The sequence below is a fragment of the Pseudophryne corroboree genome, chromosome 10 (genome assembly GCF_028390025.1).
Source record: "Pseudophryne corroboree isolate aPseCor3 chromosome 10, aPseCor3.hap2, whole genome shotgun sequence".
In the NCBI taxonomy this organism is placed as follows: Eukaryota; Metazoa; Chordata; class Amphibia; order Anura; family Myobatrachidae; genus Pseudophryne; species Pseudophryne corroboree.
In genome coordinates, this window is record NC_086453.1 from 250,178,994 (window position 1) to 250,206,507 (window position 27,514).

Below are 27,514 nucleotides of genomic sequence, written 5' to 3' on the forward strand. Positions count from 1 at the left end.
GTTTATAAATATTAGTAATATTGTTTGTGCATATGGTATATTAATGGTTCTTTCCAAAGGACATTTTGTTACATTCCCCAGGATGTTACTTCTCAGTATGTTTGTTGTGGACATAAAGACTACACATGGTTTCTCAGGTGTTCATTATGACATTGTGTCCTTTTTGGTGTTTAAAAAAGATTATGGCAGGACTTTGTTGTTATTAAAATGGGAAGGGAAATTGTCTGTGTGGATTTTCTTATATATACAAAGAGAGCAATTATATTTCCATTGTGTAATTTTTATTTGTCATGTGTTGTTAGTGTGTTAGTAGTGTCTAGACTTGAAGGGGGGGGGTTTATTTTGTGTGTTGGTATGTTTCTTTTTATCTTAAAAGGCAATAAACAAATAGTTATAAAACCTGCCGACAAAGGAGGAGGGGTAGTAATTCTGGATAAAGACATGTACCACCAAGAAGCAATGAGGCTCCTAACAGACAGGGAGACATATGAAGAACTTCCAAATAATCCAATCGAGATATACAAGAAAGAATACAATCAGCTTATCAAAACAGGAACCACAAAAGGAATACTAAACAAAAAAGAGTCAGCTTTCCTCCAACAGACAAACCCAAGAACACCAGTCTTCTATTTCCTACCCAAAATCCACAAAGACATCACAAACCCGCCAGGAAGACCAATCGTGTCAGGAATTGGATCACTAACCACAAACTTATCAGAGTATATAGACAAAATATTGCAACCTATGGTAATATCACAAAAGAGCCATCTCAGAGACACTACACAAATTCTAAGACTACTGGAAGGAATAGAATGGAAAGAAAATTAATCTTAGTAACCTATGACGTAAAAGCATTGTATACATGCATAGACCATCAAGATGGATGTGAAGCCATAACACAGATCTTGGGATAACAAAGCAGAATTACCAGAAGATCAAACTAAATTTGTAGTAGAAGGCATCAAATTCATCCTCAGCCACAACACATTCTGGTACAACAACACCCACTACAGACAGGTTCGCGGGACCGCTATGGGTACGAAATTTGCACCGAGTTATGCGAACCTGTTTATGGCACAGTGGGAAGAGGATTTTATTTGGAGAAATAACCACCTACTGGAGCACACAGAACTATGGAAACGCTATATCGACGACATCATCGTCATCTGGAAAGAAACATTAAATGAACTTACAGAATTCACGAACTACATAAATACCAACAATCTAAATCTCGAATTCACACAGACACACAGTAATGAAGCCATCAACTTTTTAGACTTAACCATCTACATTGAGGATGACGAGATCCACACTAAAACATACATTAAGTCTGTGGACTGCAACAACTACATACCAGGCACCAGTAACCATCACAACAACTGGCTGAAGGGAATCCCGGGAGGACAGTTCAAAAGGATCAAAAGAAACTGCTCGAATAACGAAACCTTTGAAGAACAAACTAAGACCCTACAAGAAAAATTCCTAGTCAGAAACTACAATAAAAACATTGTTCAAAAATCCATAGAGGCAGCAAGAGAGACAAAAAGAGAAGATCTACTCAAATACAAGGATAAAAACTCAGAGGAACAGAGGGAAATAACCTTCATCACCAATTACAACAGCCAATACAGAACTCTGGAGAGAATACTCAGGAAGAACTGGTCCATACTCAGAAGAGATGAAGAAATCCAAGAGTATATACAAGAACGACCTAGGATCATATACAGAAAAGCGCCAAACATTAAACAAGAATTAGTTCCCAGTTTCACACTTGAAAAAAAAAAAAAACCTGGCTGAACGACACTTCGCCAGTATTTTACCATTGCACAAAATGCAAAGCATGCAAAATATGCAACGCAAGAAGCACAAAACCAGTGACTACCTTTATGTCATACACAAACAAGAAAGTATTCAAAATAAAGGAAAAAATCACTTGTGACACGAAAGGAGTAATCTATCTACTAACGTGCCCATGCAATCTGCAGTACATAAGGAAGAACGGCAAGAAGTCTAAAAATAAGAATTGGAGAGCATCTCAGAAATATTGAAAAAGAAATGGAAACTCATAGTGTACCAGATCACTTCCAAAAAAAACATAAACATGATGGAAAACTTCTCAACTTTATAGCAATAAAAAAAAGTGGAAATCCCTTGGAGAGTTGGAGATTACATCAGAATCATGTCCAGAGAGGAGACGAAATGGATATATAACATGCAAACTTTGGCCCCAAAAGGACTCAACATCGATTTCGAGCTAAGCAGTTTCCTGGAAGACTGACCCACGATTGTGGGTGCCCTGCCCCAAACTGCACCTTGCCAAGAGAAGTGTCTCTAGATGATCTATACTGTCATACCACTCACAGACCACCCAATCCCATTCCGAACTTGGAAGTTAAATAGAGTGGGCCTTGCGAGTAAGAAATGGGGGACCATTCCTGAAACCTAGGTACAGTAATAACACCAGCTTGAGACGCTTCATATGTAGGGTGTGGGATATACGGGCTAAGGGACCCACACCATGGGAAACAGCTAATCACAGAACTGCTTAGAAAAAGATAACGAAAAAGAAATAAAGACAACAAGAAAAGAAGAAAAAGAGAAACAGAAAAAAATAAAATTTTAAGATAAAAAGAAACATACCAACACACAAAATAACCCCCCCCCTTCAAGTCTACACACTACTAACACACTAACAACACATGACAAATAACAATTACACAATGGAAATATAATTGCTCTCTTTGTATATATAAGAAAATCCACACAGACAATTTCCCTTCCCATTTTAATAACAACAAAGTCCTGCCATAATCTTTTTTAAACACCACAATGGACACAATGTCTAAATGAACACCTGAGAAACCGTGTGTAGTCTGTATGTCCACAACAAACATACTGAGAAGTAACATCCTGGGGAATGTAACAAAATGTCCTTTGGAAAGAACCATTAATATACCATATGCACAAACAATGTTACTAATATTTATTAACAAAACTAAGGACTAGTTTATTCATAGTTGCGATCTAATCTGCACCCCTTTCTAAAAATTTCATTGTTTTAATACAAAGAATAAAACTCACCAGAATTCATTATATTTTTATTTCTATCTTATTTATACACTGGTATATACATTACAGTTATTTTGATACAACAATACTTCGGACATAAATTTAAACTGACCCCAAAAGAAAGCGCCTATATTTGACGGACAGCAGGATAAACCAATTGGCAAGAACCGGACCCTATAACTAGTGACTGACAACCACAGCAACACAAAGTCCCTGATGAAGCACGGCATTCTTTAGCCGAGTGAAAAGCATTGGACTACGCCCCCTTCCACCCGCCTCAACCCGGAGATCCTGATCCCCTGGAAGACGCCGGCCACAAACTCCACGAGGACCAGCACTGCAGGCGCCTGCAGCAACATCGTGACTCCTGGACAGAGACGCTGACAACTCATTACTACCCGAGGAAAAAGATCATCAGTCCCGTAGAGGATGAAGATACGTAAGTGGGAAATAAATCCCTTTTTCTTCTAACAGACGCTGGATTAAAAACTTTTTTAACCCAACACACACACGGACCCAGAGCGGGAAAAGGAAAGCTTCCACAAAAGGGGAGAGAACGCGTTCTCTCACAATACCGGACCCCACACATAGGAAAAACCTAGAATCAAGCAACCCCTAAGAGGGACAACTACAGAGACACTTATTCAAGCATAGACAGCTGGGATCATTTTGTTTTAATTTACTGTATTGAATCGAAACCCGTCCTCCTGTTTGTAATACTTTGTAACAATTTAGTAGACGTACTGCTTATTTATTGTATACAGCAATCTGCAACTAGATGTACTACTATACGGTTTATTGTGGGGTGCTTTACAAACCCCGAATCTTATATGAGAACACTGTTTTTAAGGTATATTCTACTAATTTATTTACTAATTTGTTCTTATTAAATTATACAAAATCGAATACAAAATGATATTGTAATTCTTCATACTATCAAGTAGCGCCAGAGGTTCCCTTTTCTTCTTTTAGATTTGCACTGACGGTTGAAGTCCGGCAGGGGCCTGCCGACACTACCGACACACTGTGTTGAGCACAATTGACACAGGAAGAAATGAAAGCTTGATTGTTGGACTTCATGGTTGGCCACCAATAAGGTCTTTGGAGCAACTTGTACGTTTTTAATATTCCAGTGTGTCCAGCAAAGTAGGATGCCCATGTCAATAATATTTTATGAAATGCTTGAAAAACAAAGATCTTCCAAGGTGATGGCGTTGGTGACACTTGAATAGTTGCAAAAACCACAGTATTAATAATAGGATAGTCTTCCTTTGAAGTATACTCTCTTTCTTGCACCATAGATCTGGACAGGGCATCAGCCGTATGGTTTTTAGACCCAAGGTTGGAAAGTCATTTTGAAATTTAATCTGGAGAAGAACAGAGCCTATCTGGCCTGATGGGGATTGAGACATCGGGTGGATTTCAAGTACAAAATATTTTTGTGGTTGAATCAACACAGGATGTTTAGCCCCCTATAAGAGATATTTCCACTACTCAGGAGCTACTGTAGTTTGATAGCTAGAAGTTCCTGATCTCCAATAGAATACAGATGTGCCCAGCGTGATTTTACAAATGAGTCACGGTAAATGTGGCTCATTGGCCGTGAATAGTACACATGTGAACATCCATGGGCATGTGCGTGCAGAATACTAACAGTGGCATACCAACAGTCAGAATCGTGACACATTTTAGTAAGTCTGCTAATCCTTCTCCTTACCCTCCCCCTAAACCTCCCCTCCTCCAGTGCCGCATCCACTGAACTCAACCGCAGCATGCTGAGCAGGATGACAGGATGACCAGATTTCAAGTAGAACATATACATTTGAATGTATGTGTTGACACAGTGCGGCTGTGCCACACAGTGTTATACTTGAAATCCCGTCATGGCACTGGCCGGATGCCAATATGCGGCATCAAGCAAAAAGGCTATTTCTAAATCCACATAGCGTTTTAGACGGAACCGGGCCTGCTAAACAGATCCGGTGAAAACGCTGTGTATGGCCCTAGCCTTAGAGTCTGTTCTTGGAAAAATAAGAAAAAAAAATAAGAAGAAAGCAAAAAATAAATAAATAATTTCAGTGAAACATATAGTAAGTAATTGCTTGAAAGGAAATAACTTTAATCTTATTCTTTTGAATGTGTTCAGTGCACTATTTCATGAGGCCGCTCGTTTACCAAGGCTCTGTTCCTTTGCAAGATGCTGAGGTTACATCTCGATGCAACGACACTGACAATGAAGTGACAACTCTACCACGCAGAAAAGGTTTGCCATTTTATCATTACTAATTACTTCCTTATGCTGTATAAAAGAACTCATGTACTATGTACACTTTATACAAATGCAGCCAGAAAAGTCCTTCTCTTGTGTACAATCAAGTATATAAATGTGCAAGAACTGAGACACCACCTTTCAGTGTTCGTACACTCATTAATATCGATTGGTGCATCCTTAGACACCACCATTGATGGCACCATCAAAACTTTCACTAGCCCTATGGCAGGTGCAGCTTCTCCACCTGTGTATGGCCTCTCATGTGAGCGGTTGAGCTTCTGTGTATGCAGCTACTTTCGCTGACACTCCAGCAACATTCCCATAGTATGTCCATAAGACAGACCATCTCTGTGCATGCACTAAGACACCTTCCTGTCACTGCCCAGGAACCCCTACTACATCTCAATGCACTTTTCCCTGCATGCACCTGATATTACAACTGCAACTCTGTATGGACATAATCAGGACGCATGCGGTCAAATAAAATACATTGAAAAACAGATTCACTTAATTATATTTCTAGTCAAATTCTTAATCATAACAGTCACAATTTCCGACCCTGCACATCTTTAATTAGAACCCGTTGGAATTTGACACAATTACCAACTTCTGATCTAAATTTCAGCAAACATACAGACTTTGGTGGCTTCTTACAATCAGGGACGTGCGGTGAGCTAAACGGCTCAGGAGGCACTGGCTAGCCCCAGAGCCAGAGTTACATGCAATATAGGAACCAAAGGGTACATCTGGGCATTAAACACAGGTGCTGCAGTATAAACTCCTGGAAATGTGGTGCGTTTTGATCAGAGGTGTGCTGAAAAGAAAGGCGCCATAGACTTTTAACTCCATAGTTTGGGCTATAAAAATGATTAGAATAATGCAAAGAACATAGATCAAACAAATTATTTGCATTTTTCATATACTTTATACATTGAAAGCTCTGGCACAAATATTAGTATGACAGGAAAGACTCTGCCTCACCCCACCGCACGTCACTGCATACAATCAAAATCTTAACTCAGGGCCCTCTACTGCCTCAAACTGACACAATCCCATGTGAGAACAGTGTTGCTATGTCTTAATGTGGTTTGACTGGGTGAAATAGTAGATATAATTGAGGGCTAGTTTAAAGGTGAAGATCTTTTATCATAAGAAATCATTCTTTCATAAAATGGTTTCAGTATCTTTCAGAATAAACACAGAAAACTTCTTGTTGGAAGTGCAGGTGGATTACAGACAAGAATGGCTCCTAACATGTCATGAGAGATGGAATTCAGATTGGGGGACTCTTGTATGCAGACATTTGGGTTACATCAGGTAAAGACATTCTGTGAAGGATATTACATATTTAATCTATCAGATACTATTGTTACAGTAGAGAGCCTGGCGGGGCCCAGGTACTTTTGGGGGGGTGGCCTAATCACAGGAGGTGTGGCCCTGTACCCTTAGTCAAAATACAGAAAAATAGTACTTTCAGTGCCTCCCTGGCCACACTGCAGCCCAGCACAAAGCAGCGTATGCTAGGCTGAAGAGAAGAGCTGCAGTTGCTGCTGCCAGGTAAGGAGGGGGGTGGACTTGGGCTCCCATTTGGCCCCTTCATCAGGCCTGGGCCTAGGTAAATAGTACCTGCCTCCCCCCCACCCCTCAGCACAGCAAAAGGTGCTCCAGTTCTGATATCCAAAAATGTAATGTAGAAAAAACAGACACTTGTTCATTTCCACAAGCTAAAATCTATCATTATTCATCATTATCTGTAACACAAAAAAAGCTCTCTAATACAAATACTCTCCAATCGGGAAAATTATTTAATATATATCTAGTCCAGTGCTAAACCAGTACAAAATTAGAGAAATACATAATATAGGTAATTTCCATAAGTGCAAATAGTGGGAATGTCAACCTTGTTCTGTCTGAAATGTTTAAACAGTTAGTACAATATGTGAGTGGAGAGGAGCTTGCTGGGTGACTGGCTAAGACTCCGAGATCAGGTTATACTCTCCTGGCGTGTATCAAAAAACAATTATAGTGGCAAAGGGAACACTAAAAGAGAATAAGATTCTGCTTCATGGTTAAGGTTAAAAAAGTTGTTGTTAAGTAGGACTGAACTTTTAAAACAAACGTTTTAGGATTATTATTAGTAGCATTATATAATTATTATTATTATTATTATTATTATTATAATTATAATAATACAGTACAATTAAAAAAGATATTAATATTATAAAGTTAATTAATAAATATTGTATTTATAACCGGATTATTCCGAAATCCTTATATTTTGTTCTGTAACACATAATCTAGAGCTAAATCTTTAATGGGCAATATAGTATTAAAATGTGTCTAATTTAACTACACCTCTATGATTGGCCTATAAAATAAGAAATGATGTCGACATTTAAATATATGGATTTGATTAAGTTTAAAATACATAAAGATAGATCTTTTATGATTCTCTATTGTCTTATTTTTACCCAAATGAAGATATATTACTATTGACTCAATGCTCCGCTGACCTTTTATGTTTATTTTATTTTCATTGTAAGGTATTTCTGCTTTTTATTCTGTTTTAGATCTGTATGTAATCAGGATTCTGCCTACTGTGTGTTTGATTACTAATTGACACACCAGATTCAATTCACACAATTAGCTAGGTATAAATGCTGTATATCCCAGTAGCAAGGTATTCGTCTTGAGGAAGTCTCCGTTGCTAGGAGACGAAACGCGTTGACGCCCCTTTCTACGAGTGCAGTGCAGTGGATATCAGTTACTCCACAGACGGGCTCCTACCATCTCGGTCCTGCTATTCCGGTTCCGTCCACATCTAAGCCAAGTGACCTACAGTAATTATACCTCCGCAGTGAGGTTAAAGGGAGTCCAGCTGCTAACGGCACTTCTACATCAGAATCCCGCTGCGACAAGCTGGATATAGACGGATCTCCGCTGTGACACCAGTGCGGCGCCAGCCATCAGCGGTTTTGCCGTTCCATGCTGTTACCGATAGCCATACGGATCAGGTCCCTTGCTGGGAAACTCCCTACATGTCATCATCTGACGGTCAACTGACGGCTATTATTACGGAGAATAAATATTCCAACAAGTCTGTCTTTTAATTACCATTGTGGCAGCAACTACCAATCTTTACATTCTCCCCGTGCAAATGCATACAGGACTCTGCATTACATCTCAGGAATCAGCACGAGGGTAACTATTATTACTTGCTTTGCTTCTAATAATTTTATTGTGGAGCCATCTGTGGACATTTTATTTGATTCCACACTGGGACGCCAGTGTTAGAATCGATTGTTGCTCTTTGTATAGAGCCTCTTTCACTTAAGATATCCGATCTGCATTTTAGATACAGTGTATGCTGTTTAAACAGCACGTTTATAAAAGTTAGATACAGTGTTTCTATTTACACTTGCAAGAGGTGAAATACCTCCGGTTTTTATACTGCTATATATATATATATGTATTGTTTGTCTTATTTACTTTGTTTTGTGTCATTAACTGTTTTATAAAATATTTTTCACTATAAAAAAGGTCAAGTTTCATTGAGTCAATCATTCTCCTTGCTAGACTGCACTTAATTAATCAATCAATCAATTCAAAGTGATTTTTGGTGCGCAGAGCATTTCTTTCTCCTTTGTATTTCAAATAGTGGGAATGTCAACCTTGTTCTGTCTGAAATGTTTAAACAGTTAGTACAATATGTGAGTGGAGAGGAGCTTGCTGGGTGACTGGCTAAGACTCCGAGATCAGGTTATACTCTCCTGGCGTGTATCAAAAAACAATTATAGTGGCAAAGGGAACACTAAAAGAGAATAAGATTCTGCTTCATGGTTAAGGTTAAAAAAGTTGTTGTTAAGTAGGACTGAACTTTTAAAACAAACGTTTTAGGATTATTATTAGTAGCATTATATAATTATTATTATTATTATTATTATTATTATTATTATTATTATTATTATAATAATTATAATAATACAGTACAATTAAAAAAGATATTAATATTATAAAGTTAATTAATAAATATTGTATTTATAACCGGATTATTCCGAAATCCTTATATTTTGTTCTGTAACACATAATCTAGAGCTAAATCTTTAATGGGCAATATAGTATTAAAATGTGTCTAATTTAACTACACCTCTATGATTGGCCTATAAAATAAGAAATGATGTCGACATTTAAATATATGACAATATTATATTAAAAATGTTTTAGCAATCTATAGTATAGAGCAGCGGTCCCCAACCTTTTTTTCTCTCCAGTACCTCTTGATTAGGCTTTTCATTTAGGAGTACCCCCTCATCTCATTAATCCCCCCTCGCCAGAAAAGTTTGTTTTTGTTAGGTAGTAATGTTCTTAGGTTAGCTAAATAATCAAACGACTCTTTAATGGCATTTATAGGCTTTTAGTTTTTACTTTACATTTTACAATTTTTTTTTTTTTGCAGCCTAACTTAAAGACAAAAACAGTATTACAAGTAAAAGCTTTCTCTTGATATAAAGATATGTACATGCTGAGATGCATAATTAAATAAAGGTATACAAATATGTGGATACAATCACTTCAATCACTGCAGCAGGACAACTTAGAGGTGAATTTCATATTTTGTTTGCCTCAACAACATATAACGTTAAACACAATGAGCACCTGTGTTTTCATTTTATCCGCGGGCCGGCACCTTCCTCCAGCCGCGGATGCATGACCCGGTGTCCTCCTAGCGCAACAGCGCATGCGCCGGGGGGATGCTGAAGACTTCCGCCATTTCCGGCAGTGTTTTCAAGTACCCCCGACCAGTCTGCTGCGTACACCCGGAGGTACGCTTACTACGGGTTGGGAACCGCTGGTATATAGTATAAACTAATGCCAAAGTATAATCTAACTCATCTGTCTTTTTCATTTTGATTTTTTGTTAAAGGTTGATGCACCACAAGGCTGTGAATTTGACAAATATCAAGTTAAATCACAGTCAAGAGTTTGTTCAAATCCCGCTTGGCCAAACAACGGCACCTGAACATATTTGGAAAACCAGGTATGTAGTCAGTAAAGCCTTCAGTAAATACAATCCTACATATACTGTATAAATGATGTTGCTCGTCAAGTACAGTAATGCTAGATCCACTGTACTACTTAGTAGTAACATACTGTAGCTACAGTAACAGCAATGAATAGAATTGTAGTATAATAATAGTGGTGCAGATTCAATTTTAGCTATTAAAATTAAAAGGCACTCAACATTTATTAGCCCAGCTAAAAGCATTTTAAATAAATATTATTAAACAAGTTGAAAGTACTGTATAAACTTTTTGAAATTGTTTATAGAAATTTGTGACACCACAATCTTCCTGCATGAGTTTGACTAGAATCAAAATGTCAGCATGTTCATAATGTTAAAATATCAACATTATGAAGTTAAACTAGATGAGACACACTAGACGATGTGTCGTCCGATCCTGCGGATCAGACCAAAATATTGGGCATATCGGTCTCCTGCGTATTATCAGCGAGATCCTCCATCAGCCCTATATGCAGGGCCAATGGGCGATATCGCTAGCAGGGGCTATGCTGCCAAATGCAGCATGTCCCCCACCGTTGCTCCGTCGCTGTCGGCATTTTTTAAGTGCGTATGCACTTGCCAATGCCAGCTCACCTGCCGGACCCCATCACCCATGATGTCGTGCTGGGTACACATCGTTAAGTGTGTACCCAACCTTAGACTGAAATTAGGTTTAGGCTAAAATAGGATAATTGACATTTTTACTGTCAACATTCATAATGTTGACATGGGGGAGATGTCACAACCTTCTGAGATAGATAATATGGAGGAAGATAAAGCACCAACCAATCAGATTCTGTCATTTTTCAAACACAGCCTGTAACGTGGCAGTTAGGAGCTGATTGGCTGTTACCTTATCTCTTTACACTTTATCTCTCTCTAACATTTGACACATCTCCCTAATAATGAGCAGGTCAACATTATGTCAGAACTATGAATGTTGACATTTCAAATGTCAACATTCTGAACATGTAGACTCTCTAGATATCAGCATTCAGAGCATGTCAACATAATGAATGTCAACATTCTGAAAGTTAACATGGAGTGTGTCATATGTCAGCAGTCATGTTGACATTCATCATGTAGACAGCGATAAAATGTTGACATGTTAGAATGTCAACATATCATCCCCAGTGGCCCAGCAGTGACTTACCTGATGGCTGCAGCGACTCCAACAGCATCTTCCAGGTTACATCGGTCATGTGTTTGCTACTTCCAGGTCAGACCTACAATCCTCTGATGTTCTAATTAGTATTTCTGGCCTATTCTTAACTCCTAACCTTTTTTTCTAGCACCAAACCCTAACTTCCCCCTGTAGCCTAACCCTAACCTCCCCCTGCATCCTAACGCTAACCTACCCCTGCAGCCTAACCCTCCCCCTCTCTTCACAGCCTAACATCTCCCTGAAGCCTAACCCTAACCTCCCCCTGCAGTCTAACCTTAACCTCCCCCCTGCAGCCTAAACCTCCCCCTCTCCTTGCAGCCTAACCTCCCTCTGCTGCCTAACACTAACCACTCCCTGCAGCCAGTGTCGGACTGGGGCATGAAGGGCCCACCGAGGAAATGCTGCTGTAGAGGCCCATGCTTAAAGGTGTGGCCAGGCTCCAGTGGGGGCATGGCCAGCCACCTCAGAGGTTTGGCTAACCATTAAAGAGTACATTTTGTGTGCCCAATGGTAAATATATAATAAACCATATTCTTGTGAAGTATAATGTAACATATGTATAATGCATAATTCAAGTGCACCTGGATAAAGTCTGGAACCTGATCCCTAAAGGAGGAGGAGGGCCCACCGGTGCTTTCCCCTGTTCCCCTGTGGGCCAGTCCGACCCTGCCTGCAGCCTACCCCTAACCTCCCCCTGCAGCCTAACCCTATCATCCCCTGCAGCCTAACCCTAACCTCCCCCTGCAGACTAACCCTAACCTCCCCCTGCAGACTAACCCTTACCTCCCCCTGCAGCCTAACCTCCCCCTGTAGCCTAACCCTAACCTCCCCTGCAGCCTAAACCTAACCTGCCCTGCAGCATATCCCTAACCTCTCCCTGCTACCCAACCTTATTTCAAAATTCTGACAATGTTGACATTTTCCCTTTATCATAGGTCTGCAAACTCTGGGGGTAATTCCAAGTTGATCGCAGCAGGAAATTTTTTAGCAGTTGGTCAAAACCATGTGCACTGCAGGGGGGGCAGATATAACATTTGCAGAGAGAGTTAGATTTGGGTGTGGTGAGTTCAATCTGCAATCTAAATTGCAGTGTAAAAAGAAAGCAGCCAGTATTTACCCTGCACAGAAACAAAATAACCCACCCAAATCTAACTCTCTCTGCAAATGTTATATCTGCCCCCCCTGCAGTGCACATGGTTTTGCCCAACTGCTAAAAAATTTCCTGCTGCGATCAACTTGGAATTACCCCCTCTGTCCTCATTACCCCACACAGTGCATGTTTTGCAGGTAACCCAGCAGATGCACAGGTATATTAATTACTCACAGACACATTTTAAGAGCTCCGCAGGTGGAGTTAATTATTTAATTTGCTATTCTGTGAGGAGACCTTCAAAACATGCACTGTGTGGGGTAATGAGGACCGAGTTTGCAGACCTATGCCCTATATAAAGTCTGAGAATGTCCACACATTGTATTTTGATATTTTAACTATGTTGACATAATAAGGATGAGAAAGTGAAACACAATGTGAATAAGTGAATAGATTAGGCTTTATTTAGTGGAAAAATGATAAAACCACAAAAAAAGTTAAGCAAATATGATGTCTATTTTAAGTTACATAGTGTCCCTTCCACCCCATACAGGAAAAAACATATATTTTCTGTAGTACATTGTCCAGAAATCATAGGTGATCACCAGACAATAAGTATTAAAGGGGCCCATTATTTGAAAGAGGGGGCCCCGTTCTTTCTAAAATGTGTGTCCCTAAGTTTATGAATGTCAGGTTGGGAGAGATCTTCCCCCATCCCTGGACATGATTTTTCTGTAGTGCAGGTAATCACTAGGCAATACTCTCTTAGGGGTCACATAGTGTGACAGAGTTGCTGGGTTTGGGGAGATAATGGGACTTAAAAGTCCCTCCAAACTGCATCTTTCATTCATTTATTAATTTTTTTCTCAAAAGTGACTTTGGTGCACGCATGCTGGAGACACTTCATAGTCCGGGAGGTGCCAGTAGTCTCTATTGGTTGCTGCAGAGAATCTGTGGCTCGTCCTCCACAGTCTGACTGTATATCCATAGGACAAACCCCACTCATCCTCCACAGCAAAGGGGTTAAAACCCTTATAAATTACTCTACTTCCCCCACTGTGAGGGGTCATGTGAGTGTTACTATAATTAGGTAACAGCTACTGTATGTAGAAATTATCTAAATAACTAATAAAAAAGTTTTGGGATAGTGCGTATTAAAAAAATCGCAGAGATCATATTTGTTCAATGGATTCTAAATCCGATTACATGGGATGTTTTTAAGATTTGCAAGCAGGGCCCTCTTACATCTATGTCTGCAAGCAGGGCCGGTTCTAGCCCTTTTGGCGCCCCGGGTGAAAAATAGGGGTGTGGCTTCATACAGGGGGCGTGGTCAGTTACGCCCCCTGTAGAGTTGTGCCCCCATTTGTGCCCCCAATTGTGCCTCCTGTAGGAGTAGCGCTGCTTACACACAAAAAAAATTAATACTTACTATCCCCGCTCCTGATTCCCGACCGCTGCAGACCTCCGCCGGTGCCGCTCCTCTCCTCGGATCTATGGGACAGATAGACACTAGAGGTCAATTATGATCCCTAGCGTTTGTGTCAGTCCCACAATGCTGTGCGATGCGCGATGATGTCATCGCGCACCGCATAGCAAAGGTCCTCTCCACGAAGGGAAACTAGACAGGTAGCGTCTAGTTCCCTTCACAGCGGGGGACACAGCGGACATAGCAGGGAACACAGTAGCACAGTAGCGGATCTTGCCATGGTGCGGCGCCCTCCGAAAGGCACCGGTGCCCTCCGGAAGGCAGCACCCCAGGCAAAAGTCCTGCTTGCCCGTGGCAAGATCCGCTACTGTCTGCAAGTACCTACAATAGTCTTGAGTTATTGTTTTTATCCCAATTTTAAAGCACAATGGACTATGCTCACATTATATAAATAACTGTTAGTAAATAAAATAAAAATGTTTTCTGTTGTAAGGACTCCAAACTTTCTGTCTGAAGTTATATTAAAGGAAACAGTAAAAGCCACTTTGTGGCCTATACAGTAGCTGATGGTTTAGGAGTCGGACCAGTGGCGGACTCCACCTTTGTGATATCCGCCACCTCAGCTCAGTGTCAACGACCCAGATGCAGTCCGTGACTGCACTGGCTTTACTAGACTGGTAGTAACTTCCTATTGGAAGTTCTTCCTGCCAGTCACAGACACTACAGGCAGTATCACTGGGAGGTGTTTTCTTTTCCTCTGGGACTGCCAGTATGGGCTGTGATCAGCTGAAAGCGTGCTTCCAGGAAGCCACTCCCTGCCTGATTGTAAACCCTAGCCAGATTTTATGGGTTGCAGCAAATGCAGTTCATAGAAGCCAGTGTTTTGTGCATGAGCAGTCCGGCTGCCGCTTGTGTGCCGGTCCTGGCATCTGCCAGATCCAGTCAGTCTCCTTCTCTCCTCCTTTCAGGATGGGCATGGGTAGCGGCAGCCCCCCTACAGGTTGGAGCCACCACTGTTCAGGACACTATTTTACCCTTAACTTATTGACATTATACATACAGGTTGAGTCGCCCATATCTGAAAATCCAATATTTGAAATATTCTGAAATCTAACATTTTTTGATCGAGACTGAGATAGTGACTATTTTATTTTCTGTTGGTTCTTTGTTTCATAAAATGACCTTCAGGCTATTTATTTTATATAAGGTGTATATGAAACATAAATGCATTTTGTGTTTAGATTTGGATTCCATCCCCAAGATATCTCATTATGGTATGCAATTATTCCAAAATATGGAAAAATCCAAAGTCCAAAATACTCCTGGTTATGAGCATTCAATCTGCATAATGTACTTTTTATGAATTAAAGCATTGTCATAGTTTAATGACGTGTGCATGGCTGAAGATGCCATGCATTATTGGTTTCAAACATTACAAAGATGGTTTTGTATGTGCATTATAGAAAAAGATCAACTTAAAATTAGACCTAAGTATTATAATAAAGTTACAATTTTGCAAACTCTTTTCTGTAAAAAAGCCAAATGTTTTTTGCCTGTGCTTCTACTATACAATAGTTTTCATTTCCCTGCCCCCCATCACCCGTCTTCCCGTCCCCCTAACGGTTCTTTAGTTCACCTTGCAATCCTGTTATTATTCTCTATTCATTTAAGTAATAATTCATTTAATATTTTAACATTTTACCTGGCAGGCGAGGGTGTCTTTCTGGACGTATTGTTGCACTGAAGTGCTCTGGTGAGTCTAAAAACGTGTCTATGCTCATTGCCTCTTAGAATGTTTTAAATTGTCTTTTTATCAACTTTTTTAATATACAAATTTTACGTAAGCACATTTTAAAGGCCGGAATACATGCACTCAAAATAATAATAATATATGTTCAAAGTAATTCACATCTTCAACCCAAGAGAAAGAGAGCCTCTCTTCATGACCTGTAAAACAAGATGGAACTAAAGGGTACAATGGACTCACTTTCCCACAAGACTTGACAGAGTCCCATTGCCCTGTATAATATATGGTCTCAGCCTTTGGTTGGAATAGTTACCATGTCCCTGTCCAGCCAGAAGACTCTACTTGCATTAGAGCCAATCACCAAGAAAAAAGGTTGGGGTGAGTTTGAGTATACAGACAAATATTCATATAAGATACTCCATATATAAATCATACACTTTTAGATTAGGAATACAATTAACATAGCTCCTGGAATGTTTAATCTTATTTGCATGATTTTCCCTAAGGAGTTGTTTTAAATAATCTTTCCCTAAATTTTCATACTGTTAGAGAAGTCCATGATAAATAGAAATTGTAGCATTTATTAGTTCACTTGTAACATTATGTTGTACATGGCAATGGTATGTGCAACCTCTTAGGTGGTGACCATGCCCTTCTGAGTGTCCTCCCAGAGCAGGGCAATCCTGTTTGTCATATAACATGTTAACATTTCTCCCTGGGAAAGTGCAGCCTTTTCATGAACCTTCAGAAGTCTGATTACTTCCCTGATATGATCTCTGTAGAATGTGGATCTCGTTCCAAATCTTCCAGAATTATTGGGGGAAGTGATGTAACCTTGGGTCGTTGGCCGTGGCAAGTCAGCCTGTACCTTAACAATAAGCACGTCTGCGGTGGCTCCATCGTGGCACATCAATGGATCATAACCGCTGCACACTGTGTACACAAGTAGGTCTTCAGAAACTCATTGCCAAGTTTAAATAATTATGACCACTTTCTTAATAGAAAATCTAAACACACCATGTTACCAAATATTGCAATGTGTCCAAAAAACTTGGTACATGACAAATTGCATGCAACATATACATACTGTACTCACATATGTAACACTATAGAACATATTGCCTTTTTAACTTAAAGCAGAACCAAGTGCATAAACATGTGCTCTTTGCTGGTCCATGTGTGTGCATGCAGTAACAGCAGGAGAACTTAATCAAACCTTGGAGAGAGATAAACTATTCAGAGATAAAGTACCAGCCAATCAGCTTTTAACTGCCATTCTACATGTTATGTTTGAAAAATGACAGGAGTTGATTGGTTGGTACTATGGGGCATATTCATCATACTTAAATTGTCACAATTTCTACACTCCCCATGGAATGTAGAAATCATGACATTCTTCAAACTCAGAAAAACAGATAGAGAACAGCCCCATAATCAGCAGGGGGGGGGGGGGGGTTTGCAACGGCTGTACCCTGTGATAATGTGCTGGTGACAGGGGGTGAGGGGGGCTTCGGCTGCATAGATCCTTTCTGCAGTTAGGTGGCCCCCTGGCAATTATGGCTGCCAAGATCAGATCAGATTGCGTATATACAGTGTGGTATGGTAGTAGGTCACTTAGTGTTTCCCTGAGTACATCTCCGGAATCTTTGATGAGAGATCATAAAATAATAATTGATAGAGTAGATAAGATGGATCTGCTTTTGGTGTTAGACAATTACACTACTGCCAGTTGGAGAACTGCCGCATGTGAGTGAATTCACTGAATAAGTAGATCATAGGAAGTCTTGGAGTTGAGAGGGAGGTTTACACACAAAAAAACAGAATACTGTATAATAATAGCTTTGCAGCCTTGAGTCACGATAATCAATGAATTAAAAGTGGAAACATTTGCAACAGTGTTTCCAACAAGTGGCCATTTATAAACAGCTATATAATTAATTACAGCTGTAGCAAATTTATGTATGGAAAAGTACTTATAATCAAAAAGATGTTATATAGCAGCTTGCTTACAATTGCAATTTATCGTTACATCCTATAATGATTTGGTGTAAGAGGTGGCATGCAATTAGAGTTATAACAGTCCCTAACCAAATATAATAGGTATATAAGTATTAGAGGTTAATCCAGTACATATTGCTTGTGAAAATGTACAGACATTAATTGTGAGGTATACGTTGGAGGGTATAGGAAAAGCCTGACTGTAAAGAAAAGAGTATACTGGCATATACTTACTGCCCCATGCGTGTCGGTAACATTGTTAGTACCCACTGTGATTTCTGTTTACTGGGGGTTTATAGTGCTGCTAGTACCGTTGCCCCCCCCCCCCACCCCTGGCTGGGAAGTCAAGATCAACGTGGATGCCTGTTAGTGGTGCGCTGAGTGGCAGTGTATATCACTGCCATCCGTGAGCCTGCTTCAAGAGCCGTCCTTGCCCTGATGACAAGGTCAGAGGCACCACTGCCGCAGCTGTTATTGGGTACGTTGAGTTACTCCCGCTGCTGCCACCATCTGAAAGACGCGTTTTGCCCAGCTTCCGGGCTTGTTCACTTCTCTGTCCAATTTATCTTTCTTGAAGGCTTAGTACACAGACCCCTTTTTTCTCTGTCCAAGGCTCAGTACACAGACCCCTTTTTCTCTGTCCACTTTATCTCTCTCCAAGTTTTGATACATCTCCCCAGTAGGAGCAACTGCTCAGTTAATATCACAATCCAGAGCATGTGGGGGAGAGGGGTTAATTAAGCGCAGTTTTACTGGTGAATTGAAACTCATGCAAATCTCTGGTTCTGCTCTGTGAACTTAAGGATTTATCAAGTTATTAAGAGGCTTTTCATGCAAATGTGATGTGCGGCAAATTGGGACAGGCATGCTGGCACAATTTACTCTGAATAATAAATTATTTAAATAATTGTGCCCCATAAATATATCTATTGTTTTGACCAATTAATTAATTGTTAATTATGACAACTTAATACATATGTTTCATTTGCCTCGTTATTATGAACTGACAAGACAGATAGCTCAGAATGCATGCAGTTTGGAGAGAGTTTTTTTTATTTGAATTTGAATATATACAAGGGGCCCAGACCATGCACTCACTAATAATTAACCACACCTCTGTCCCGGCTGGCCACACCCCCTCTGGAGACTGGCCAGACCCATGGGCCCCTATCAATGCATTCTCCTGGTGGGCCCTTCATGCCCCAGTCCGGCACTGCACTTTACTCAAAAGCTTTATAATAGCTATGTATATACCATTATATTGGCTCTATAGTGAAAATAATCTGACTATATGATTCTTGTATTTTTGATGATTAATTCCTTTTAAGTTACAGGTCTCCTCAACTGTCTAGCTGGTCCGTCCTTTCCGGCATTGTTAGTCACTCCCCAGTGAGGCTGAAAACATCAGCGGTGGAGAAAATCATTTATCACCAGAAGTATGATGACAGAAGTCATGACTATGACATTGCACTGATGAAGCTGGAGAAGCCCTTAAATTATTCGGGTCAGCTTCCTACTACATATTAGATACAATGTACAGTATACTTAGCCATAGTAGGGTTAAACACAAGTCCATTTTTGCGTAGGATATCTTTCATGTTTTCGCTCTGCACATGGGGCGATTCTGATTTGTACGGAATTGCACAGCCCCATGGAAGCAGCTGTGCAATACTGTACAAATAAAATGCAAATGCAGCAAGAGGTGTCTGTAGGAAATAGAAGCCTCCTTTATGCATCTGCGATCCAAGTGCTGCATCTGAGGATGATTTTCTTTGTGACCATTGGTCATGACAATCTCAGCCCTCAGCCACTCTGTGAAAGCCATCAGAACCAGTCAGCCGGGTCCAGGAAGTATGCGTCCGATGAAGCAGACCCTGGGCCCAGCATGCTTACACAACAGAGGTGACCTCTCTTTTGAAGAAAGGACCTGGTCGCTGCCTCCACTCTGCCCTTTAAATGATTGACATGCTGCTGCTAAGGGGGAACTGCAAGCAATCTCACTGGACCCATTCTGCACATGGGCAAACCCCCAAACTTTGGGTTTGTTCGTGTTTGCGTACATATCCAAATCAGATCCATGGTCTGGAACTGAGTATACAGTATGCATGAACGGGTGATGCAGAGCCATAGGCATTGCTAGAGCACATCCGCTGGGTGGTAATGAGGTCTTCTTGCACAGGTAAAGTGCATAGAGTGTTGACTAATAATGAAGCCCATCTTACAGATAGGAGTGTCTCAACCTTTGGAAACGCATACAGCTGTACATATGAGTGAATATACAGGTGTGGTATGGGATCCTGGTGATCAGGATGCCGGCAGTCACATGACCGACACCGGCATCCGAACCGTGAGAATGCCGACAGGGGACAGGGTAATGATTTAACTCTAACTCTGCATTCAGTGTTCCGGCACAGGGATTCCGAGTGATGTTGGAATTCTGGCATTTGTCAAGTGATCACCAGCATCCCCAGTGCTGGGCTTCTAACCGCAACCCGAATATACACATTTTGATTTTTGGGCATGCAATTTAGGAGCAATATGCGTTCAATTCTGCACTTGCTGCTTATCATCTTTTCTCTTAGAATGCTTCTTGGAGGACTCAAGCTTGATTTTTTTTTTTGCTGAACATTGGCGGTGAGGACACAACTCATTCTCTGCTGATTAATATACAGACATTTAGAGTGCCTATAATTTTTTTTTCATATATATATATATATATATATATACACTTCTTACATGCACACACTTTATTTGGTACATATATTTACCCTCCAGTTTCCAGGCAACAGGCTAAGCATAGTAGTTCCTGGTATACTTCCATGTAAAGATAAGTCAAGCCAACAGTTTGTGCTATGCAAATGAGTAAAACAAAACTAGGAGCAAACCTTATTGCAGATAACCCATACAGGATGTATGTTATTATAGGGTTGCGGAATTCCAGCAACTCACTATTACCAGTGGTGCAGAGAGAGGGGGAAGAGGGTACAAATCTCGGGCCTAAGTCTGATAGTGGGCCCAGTTGTCACCCCCCTGCCTTACCTGGCAGCAGAAATTATAGCTCTTCTTCTCAGCCCAGCACACACTGATGTGCGCTGGGCTGCAGTGTGGCCAGGAAGGGGCTTAAAATAAAATGCTCCTGTATTTTTTTCTAAGGGTGCATGGCCACGCCTCCTATGATCAGGCCACACCCCCTGAAAAGTACCTGCGCCCAGCCAGGCTCTCTACTGCCCTAACTATTACCTATATGGATCTGGAACTGGACTGACCTTCTAGACCAGCCAGTATCCCTGACATTTGTGTATCAGTAGCCCTGTGTATATATAATATATATATAATCTCTTATGGTATTGGCTGCTTTGGTGGATAATGATAGTAATGGAATTGATATGATCTCACACAGATAGCATACGACCAGTGTGTCTTCCACAGTATGACCAGGACCTCCCTGCAGGCTCTGAATGTTGGATCTCAGGTTGGGGCCATACTCAGCCAGACAACAGTAAGTATTAGCAATACATAGTAAAAGTACAAGGTTTTAGATTACCAGAGTTATTTGTTAAATCCAGCTGCAATTAGTGCACTGTACCTGAGGGGACATGGACACGGGGCATAGTCAGTCTGTACAGGGTCTACCTGCTGAGTGTGTAATTTGTGCTAAACAATAAACAGATTGTAAGATGATAGGTGTACTACAAGTGCAACTACAGCCCTTCTTCAGTCTTTTTACTTCTAAATTTGATTAATGAGCACTTTTACTAACATCCAGTAATTATAATTTCTTCAGCTGATGAAATGCAATCTACATCTCAATCACCATTGATAACCTGCTCTGTCAGAGGTCGTTGATGACAGTGTGGCAAACCCCTCCCAGGTTATTTAGCTGTCTATTTATCATTTTTTTTATAAAAGTGCCCTAAAACCTAATGTTCCTATTCGTAGTAAGATAGGAATGGGTTTTCAAAGACAGGACGGCTGCTCCGATAAGGAGATGTCCTGCAAACCGTAACGCGCGGCCTTCCTGGCTCTCTGTGGGACCGGACCAGCCCACCTGCCCATCGGCCCTTTTGGAATGTACCAGAAGTGCCAGATGGCCTTTTAGCCCTGCTGATAACTGGTAGTGTTATTTTACATGTGCAACATTGAGTTGCGCACACGAACTAAAAAGTCGGGAACACACTGGGCCACCTCCCCTAGTTTGCATTCAGTTCTACAGTATATCACTGATTGCTAATTAGGGGAGATCATCAGTGCATACACATTGAACGATAACGATGAACGATATTGTTCAATGGCGTCCTCCCCCGCATTCCCCGAACATGCAGCTCAACAATATACTGTAGTGAACATTAAGCTGCATGTTCGGTAGATCATGGATGAACGTGAATGACCCGCGGGTGCGTGCATCGTTCACCATTCATCCATTCACACTGGACGATATGAACGATAGATCTTGCAAAAAAGGTCGCTATCGTTCATATCGTCCTGTGTTGTCGCCCAGTGTGTATGAGGCTCAAGGGTCACAGAGTTTGAAATCCTCACACTCTGGAGCCTCGTCCTATAGTATGGAGCAGACTAATGCCATCTGAGATGTTATTAGCTCTCACATTCAAGCTCTGAATATTTTCAGTTTTTGTAATTTGATAAATAGCAACTCTGCTGCAACCCCTATATGTTGTAATACATACGACCCCATACTCTAATACACAGGAGATATCGGAGACATTTCCTGCATTACAGGCTTTATAAATTGCCTCTTTACTTAATTTGGTGGATATCACTGCTGTGATTACTGTGAGTACTGGTGGTTATAGGGTTGATAAATCAGTCCCTTAGGTGTTTCACAGTAATTCTGCTTAAGTAAAGATTTAGTGTGTGTGTCTGTGTGTGTGTATATATATATATATATATATATATATACATACACTTTTTATTTGTATCTACATACTGTCTATACACTCACACAATGGATAGTTAGAGAGATAGACAGTGTAAATATTTGAAGATAAATAATATATAAGCAGAGACGTGATGCCATATAATCAGGCTGAGTCTGGGTGACATCTATCTTCTCTCATTTAAAATTTCACCCCTTTCATCTGCTAACCAATTATACAGTATTTCTAAGGCTGTATAAACATGCAGCTGGTATGGTTACACTGATTATGTTCCACCCTCAGCTATACCGCGACACCTGCTCAGTTCAGTTTCTCCTGAGTTTGCTCTGTTTGTGAGAGTTTCAAAATGTCTTTTTGCCTTCGGACACCAGCGTGCAGGGTTAATCATCAAGGAAACGTGTGTGTTAAAGCCACTGATAAATATATACTCCTATAAATTTGATAAACGTGCCCTGTCTGCCAGTTCACAGATCAACGATAATTGAATTGCGCACTGTGGAACAGTAGCTGAAAGATTTCAAATCTGTTCTGTGACATCCCCATGCATTTACTGAGTGGAGACAAGGATCCCGCAGATGGGAAGACACCTTGCTAAATGCAGGGAAAGAAGAAGAGCGTAACTTTATAAAAGATTATGTAGCTTGCAATGTTCCAGCTGTGGTCAACTACCTAATGATTGATGCTGTACTATTTTAGACCGTCTTATCTACTACTAAGAAAGCACTTTTTCTGTATGGGACAGTTATTTATAAGACGCCAAATACATACATAATCTGCAAAAGTTTTCTTGAATATTGTGTGCTCAATAAAATATGCAAAGTTAATTATTAGACACAGCAGGGAGTCGCTGTAGCTTTTCTGTTACCAGACTACTTAAAATAAATGTAAAATCAAGAAAAAATTATGTTTTATTTTTCTCTACGTTTTGACCCATTAGAACATGTGTGTATGTTACAAGTTTACAGATAATTGGGCAGCCTCATATCAACAACAAAGAGAGCAGCTATGCAAACCATGTTGCAAAGCAAGGGGTGCAAATACATTTGTTCTCGTATGTGGGGTAAATACTGGCTGCTTTTACATGTAGCCCACAATTGCTGGGGAGTTTAGTATAGCACGACCCTCTCAAATCTAAATGCCTGATTCAAACCCAGAGAAGTGTAGAACATTGGGCACATGCATCATAGATGCAATTTGCATGTGTCCCAATAGTTACCATCAGTGGATGCAGATTGGATTTGCATGGAGATCCATGAAAATTCTGATAGGCATTCCTGGGCAGTGACAGGGGGTTTCTGGCATTGGCGGGCGTGCCGCTGTCAGGGACAGTGTTGAAAGACGCAGTTCCACTGCTACCGGTGGCCAAATTCCGTTGGACATTCTGAGTAACCATTGGGTTTGCTCAGAAGTCCGATTGCGTGGCCGATGTTTCTGTGCACCATGACGGATTAGAGCCGCAGCTGGTGGGGGCCTCCATAGACAGCCCACCGGCTGTGGCATTAACATAAATTCGCTGTAGTGGTTGTGACTTAGGGGGTAATTCAGACCTGATCGCTAGGCTGCGTTTTCTCACAGCCTGAACAGCGCCTGCGTATGCACCGCAATGCACAGGCGTGAGGGACTGCAGCAACAGGGATTGCCGGTCAGCGATGGGATGATGCGAAATTTCCGAATGCACAGGCGATATCAAGGAGATTGACAGGAAGAGGGCGTTTGTAAGTGGCAAATGACCGTTTTCAAGGAGTGTCCGGGAAAATGCAGGAGGGCCCAGGCATTTGGAGGGAGGGATTATGACGTCCGCTCCGGCCCTGATCATCGCAGCAGCTGATTAAGTCCTGGGCTGAGCAGAATCTGCACATATGTTTGTGCAGTTCTGCTACAAATGCGATCGCACACCTGCACACAGCTAATACCCAGGCGGCGACTACCTGATTGCAGCAATGCAAAAATCGCACCATAGCAATCAAGTCTGAATTACCCTCTTAGGTTGCAGCCGCTACTGCCAAGAGTTCACCTCTGACTCAGGCCCTTAGTCTCACATCTGCCCCTCCTGTAATGCAACATGGTTTTACCAAGGTGCACAGTTACTCATTTGCTTTTGTTTTGCTCCCATGTATGGATTAGCCCCAATCATGGGGATGCAATCAATTTGCCGGCTGTTGGGGTCCCAGCAGCCAGGATACAGACGCTGACAATGCCGACAGCCAGAATCCCGGTATACAGGGGCTATTCCCACCCATGGGTGTCCACACCATAGAGTGAGAATAGAACCTGGGGCGAGCGCAGCGAGCCCATAAGGGGACTCTCAGTGTTCGCCCCGCTGTTGGGGTCTTGATAGCCGCCATCCCGCCCGCCGGTAAATAGTATGTATTCCCAATATAGTAAAAATGGGCGTGGTGACATGTTATGAGGGGGCGTGGTCACATGAAACTACATTACACATTATGCCACACACCGTACTGATTATTATACATTATGCCACATACCGTAATGTCCATTACACATTGTGCCACACACCGTAATGCTTATTACACATTATGCCACGCACCGTAATGCCCATTATCCATTATGCCACACACTGTAATGCTGATTTTACATTATGCCACACACTGTAATACCCATTACACATTATGCCACACACAGTAGTAATGCCTATTACATATTTTGCTATACACAGTTATTATTATGCCACAGCGGTGGGCTGGTGGTAACCAAATTTCTTAATGGTACTCCGTACCACCCTACTTTCAGCACTGAATGAACCCAAGAAAATACAGTTATAATATCTATTTTTTTATTGATGCTGAACAAACTCTATCTTCTATTGCTTAGCACACATGCCCCACAGTCTGAAGGAAGCCATGGTTCCCTTAATTAGCACTAAGAAATGCAATAGTTCCTGTATATATGATGGTGACATCACTCCCAGAATGCTCTGCGCTGGATTCCTAGATGGAAAGGTTGATGCTTGTCAGGTATGGATATGCACTTTTTGTTCAGGTGTTGTCACATTTTAAACTCAACATAATAATAAATGTAAATATTGGGAGAAATAGGGTTCACTTAGAACAATAAAATAATACCATAATACAATTTCAATAGGTAGCTTTGTGTACATAATTAAAGGCTGATAAAGACAGATTATTTCTCTTTAAGAACTATTTTCACATAAACTATTCAATAAAACACACTGAGGGGTCTATTTATTAAGCCGTGGATATAAAGTACCAGTCAATCGGCTCCTAACTGCCATGTCACAGGCTGTGTTTGAAAAATGAGTTAGGAGCCGATTGGCTGGTACTTTATCTCCATAGACTTTAGCCTCATCCAAGGGTTAGTAAATAGACCCCATAGTGTTAGAAATCTGTTGAGACTATACCCATTGGGGCTCATGTAGAGTAGGATGATTTGGCTCCAAAACATAAACAGGAAAAGAGCTTTCATAGTCATGTTCCTTCCTATGCTTAGTCAGGCTCATCTGAGTATGCATGTTAGTAGCATACAGTGTAGGCCAGTATAGCATCATGAGTAACAAGTGGGTATACTTACATAATTACACATGTTGTGAGGTGCATATGTAGGCAGCACGCCTCTTCTCCTTCACTTTCCTTTACACAGGCTAGCTTATGGGTGTGTGCACTAGGTGTATCGGGAGTCCCTGCACATGCAGATTTTATAGAACAGATTAAAGATGTAGATATAAGTGTTGTTTACAGGTACATGATGAATGTATAGTAGCACGGGATCCGGTCTGGATCCCGGCAGTCGAAATACCAACGCCGGAATCCCGACACTGCTCGGAAAGCCAGCGTTGGCATCCCGACAAGGATCACAAGCCTGGTGCAGGAATCCCGACAGCAGCGATCCTAAATGAGGGTTTGCCAGGGTTGAGGACAGGTAAGCCGCAGAGGGAGAGAGGTTAGGTTGAGGCTTCGAGGGGAGGGTTAGGGTTAGGCTCCGGGAAATGGAGGGTTAGGGTTAGGCTGCATGGAGGAGGTTAGGTTTAGGCAACCCTGGGGAGGTTTAGGGTTAGGCTGCGGGGAGGAGGGCTAGCTTTAGGCACCACCGGGGAGGGTTAGGCTGCATGGAGGGTGTTAGGTTTAGGCAACCCTGGGGAGGGATAGGCTGCGGGGAGGGGGGCTAGTTTTAGGCACCACCTGGGAGGGTTAGGATTAGGCTGTGTGTGTGTGTGTGGGGGGGGGGGGGGGGGTTAGATTTAGGCTCCAGAGAACGGTTAGGGGGGCATTGGGGATGGTATACCACCGGCATATCATACTCAACCCAAGCAGCACAATACGTTGCTAGAATAAGGTGACCAGACAATCTCTTAATTTCAGCCATTTGTATTCTACATGTGCTCCTCTGTTTCCTTTCCAGCAGATGACTTAAATTGCAAAGTGTAAATAGCTACAGATGTGTTCTCACATACCTATCCTTTTTGCCACATATAGTGCGAGACGCTTCACATGACTTAAGTGCTCCTCAACGGGTAGCGATTCTCGTGCTTACGTTCTTTTTCCTGAATCTGTGTCTCAGTCACATACAAATTCACTTATAGTGTACTAGATATTTACTATTAATATTTTTGTTGCAATGGAATTGGTATAAAGTCACAGATTACGCATAATGATGTGTGTTGCGAGGCATGGCGCGGGTCACTCATCTTGGACCTCTGTATTTTGCCTTTTCAAATGCAAAAGGCACATACGCAGAACGGATACTGTAGAAGATGTACTGCACATGTACCTGGAGTCCAGGAAGCCGAGTGCAAAATGCACTGTGGGATAGAC

The 27,514-nt window shown here is 41.3% G+C and overlaps 1 protein-coding gene across 1 annotated transcript; it reads left to right on the plus strand.

The window, feature by feature from the left end:
* The first annotated feature begins 1,032 nt into the window (after window positions 1-1,032).
* LOC134965279 (transmembrane protease serine 5-like) lies at window positions 1,033-27,113 on the plus strand. Its single transcript, XM_063941764.1, has 8 exons — window positions 1,033-1,694; window positions 10,266-10,379; window positions 15,794-15,837; window positions 16,614-16,776; window positions 19,158-19,333; window positions 21,230-21,328; window positions 25,557-25,699; window positions 27,102-27,113. Exons 1-8 carry the CDS (start codon window positions 1,033-1,035, stop codon window positions 27,111-27,113), a joined length of 1,413 nt encoding a protein of 470 aa, XP_063797834.1.
* Window positions 27,114-27,514: the final 401 nt, after the last annotated feature.

Bases quoted from the DNA above. Each gene is read 5' to 3' on its own strand.
- LOC134965279 (XM_063941764.1), top strand. From the start codon at position 1,033: ATGGGTACGAAATTTGCACCGAGTTATGCGAACCTGTTTATGGCACAG. The intron at 1,695-10,265 runs GTATATACAAGA...TTTTTGTTAAAG, and splicing joins AGAGATGAAGAAATCCAAGA to GTTGATGCACCACAAGGCTG. The intron at 21,329-25,556 runs GTAAGTATTAGC...TCTATTGCTTAG, and splicing joins CCATACTCAGCCAGACAACA to CACACATGCCCCACAGTCTG.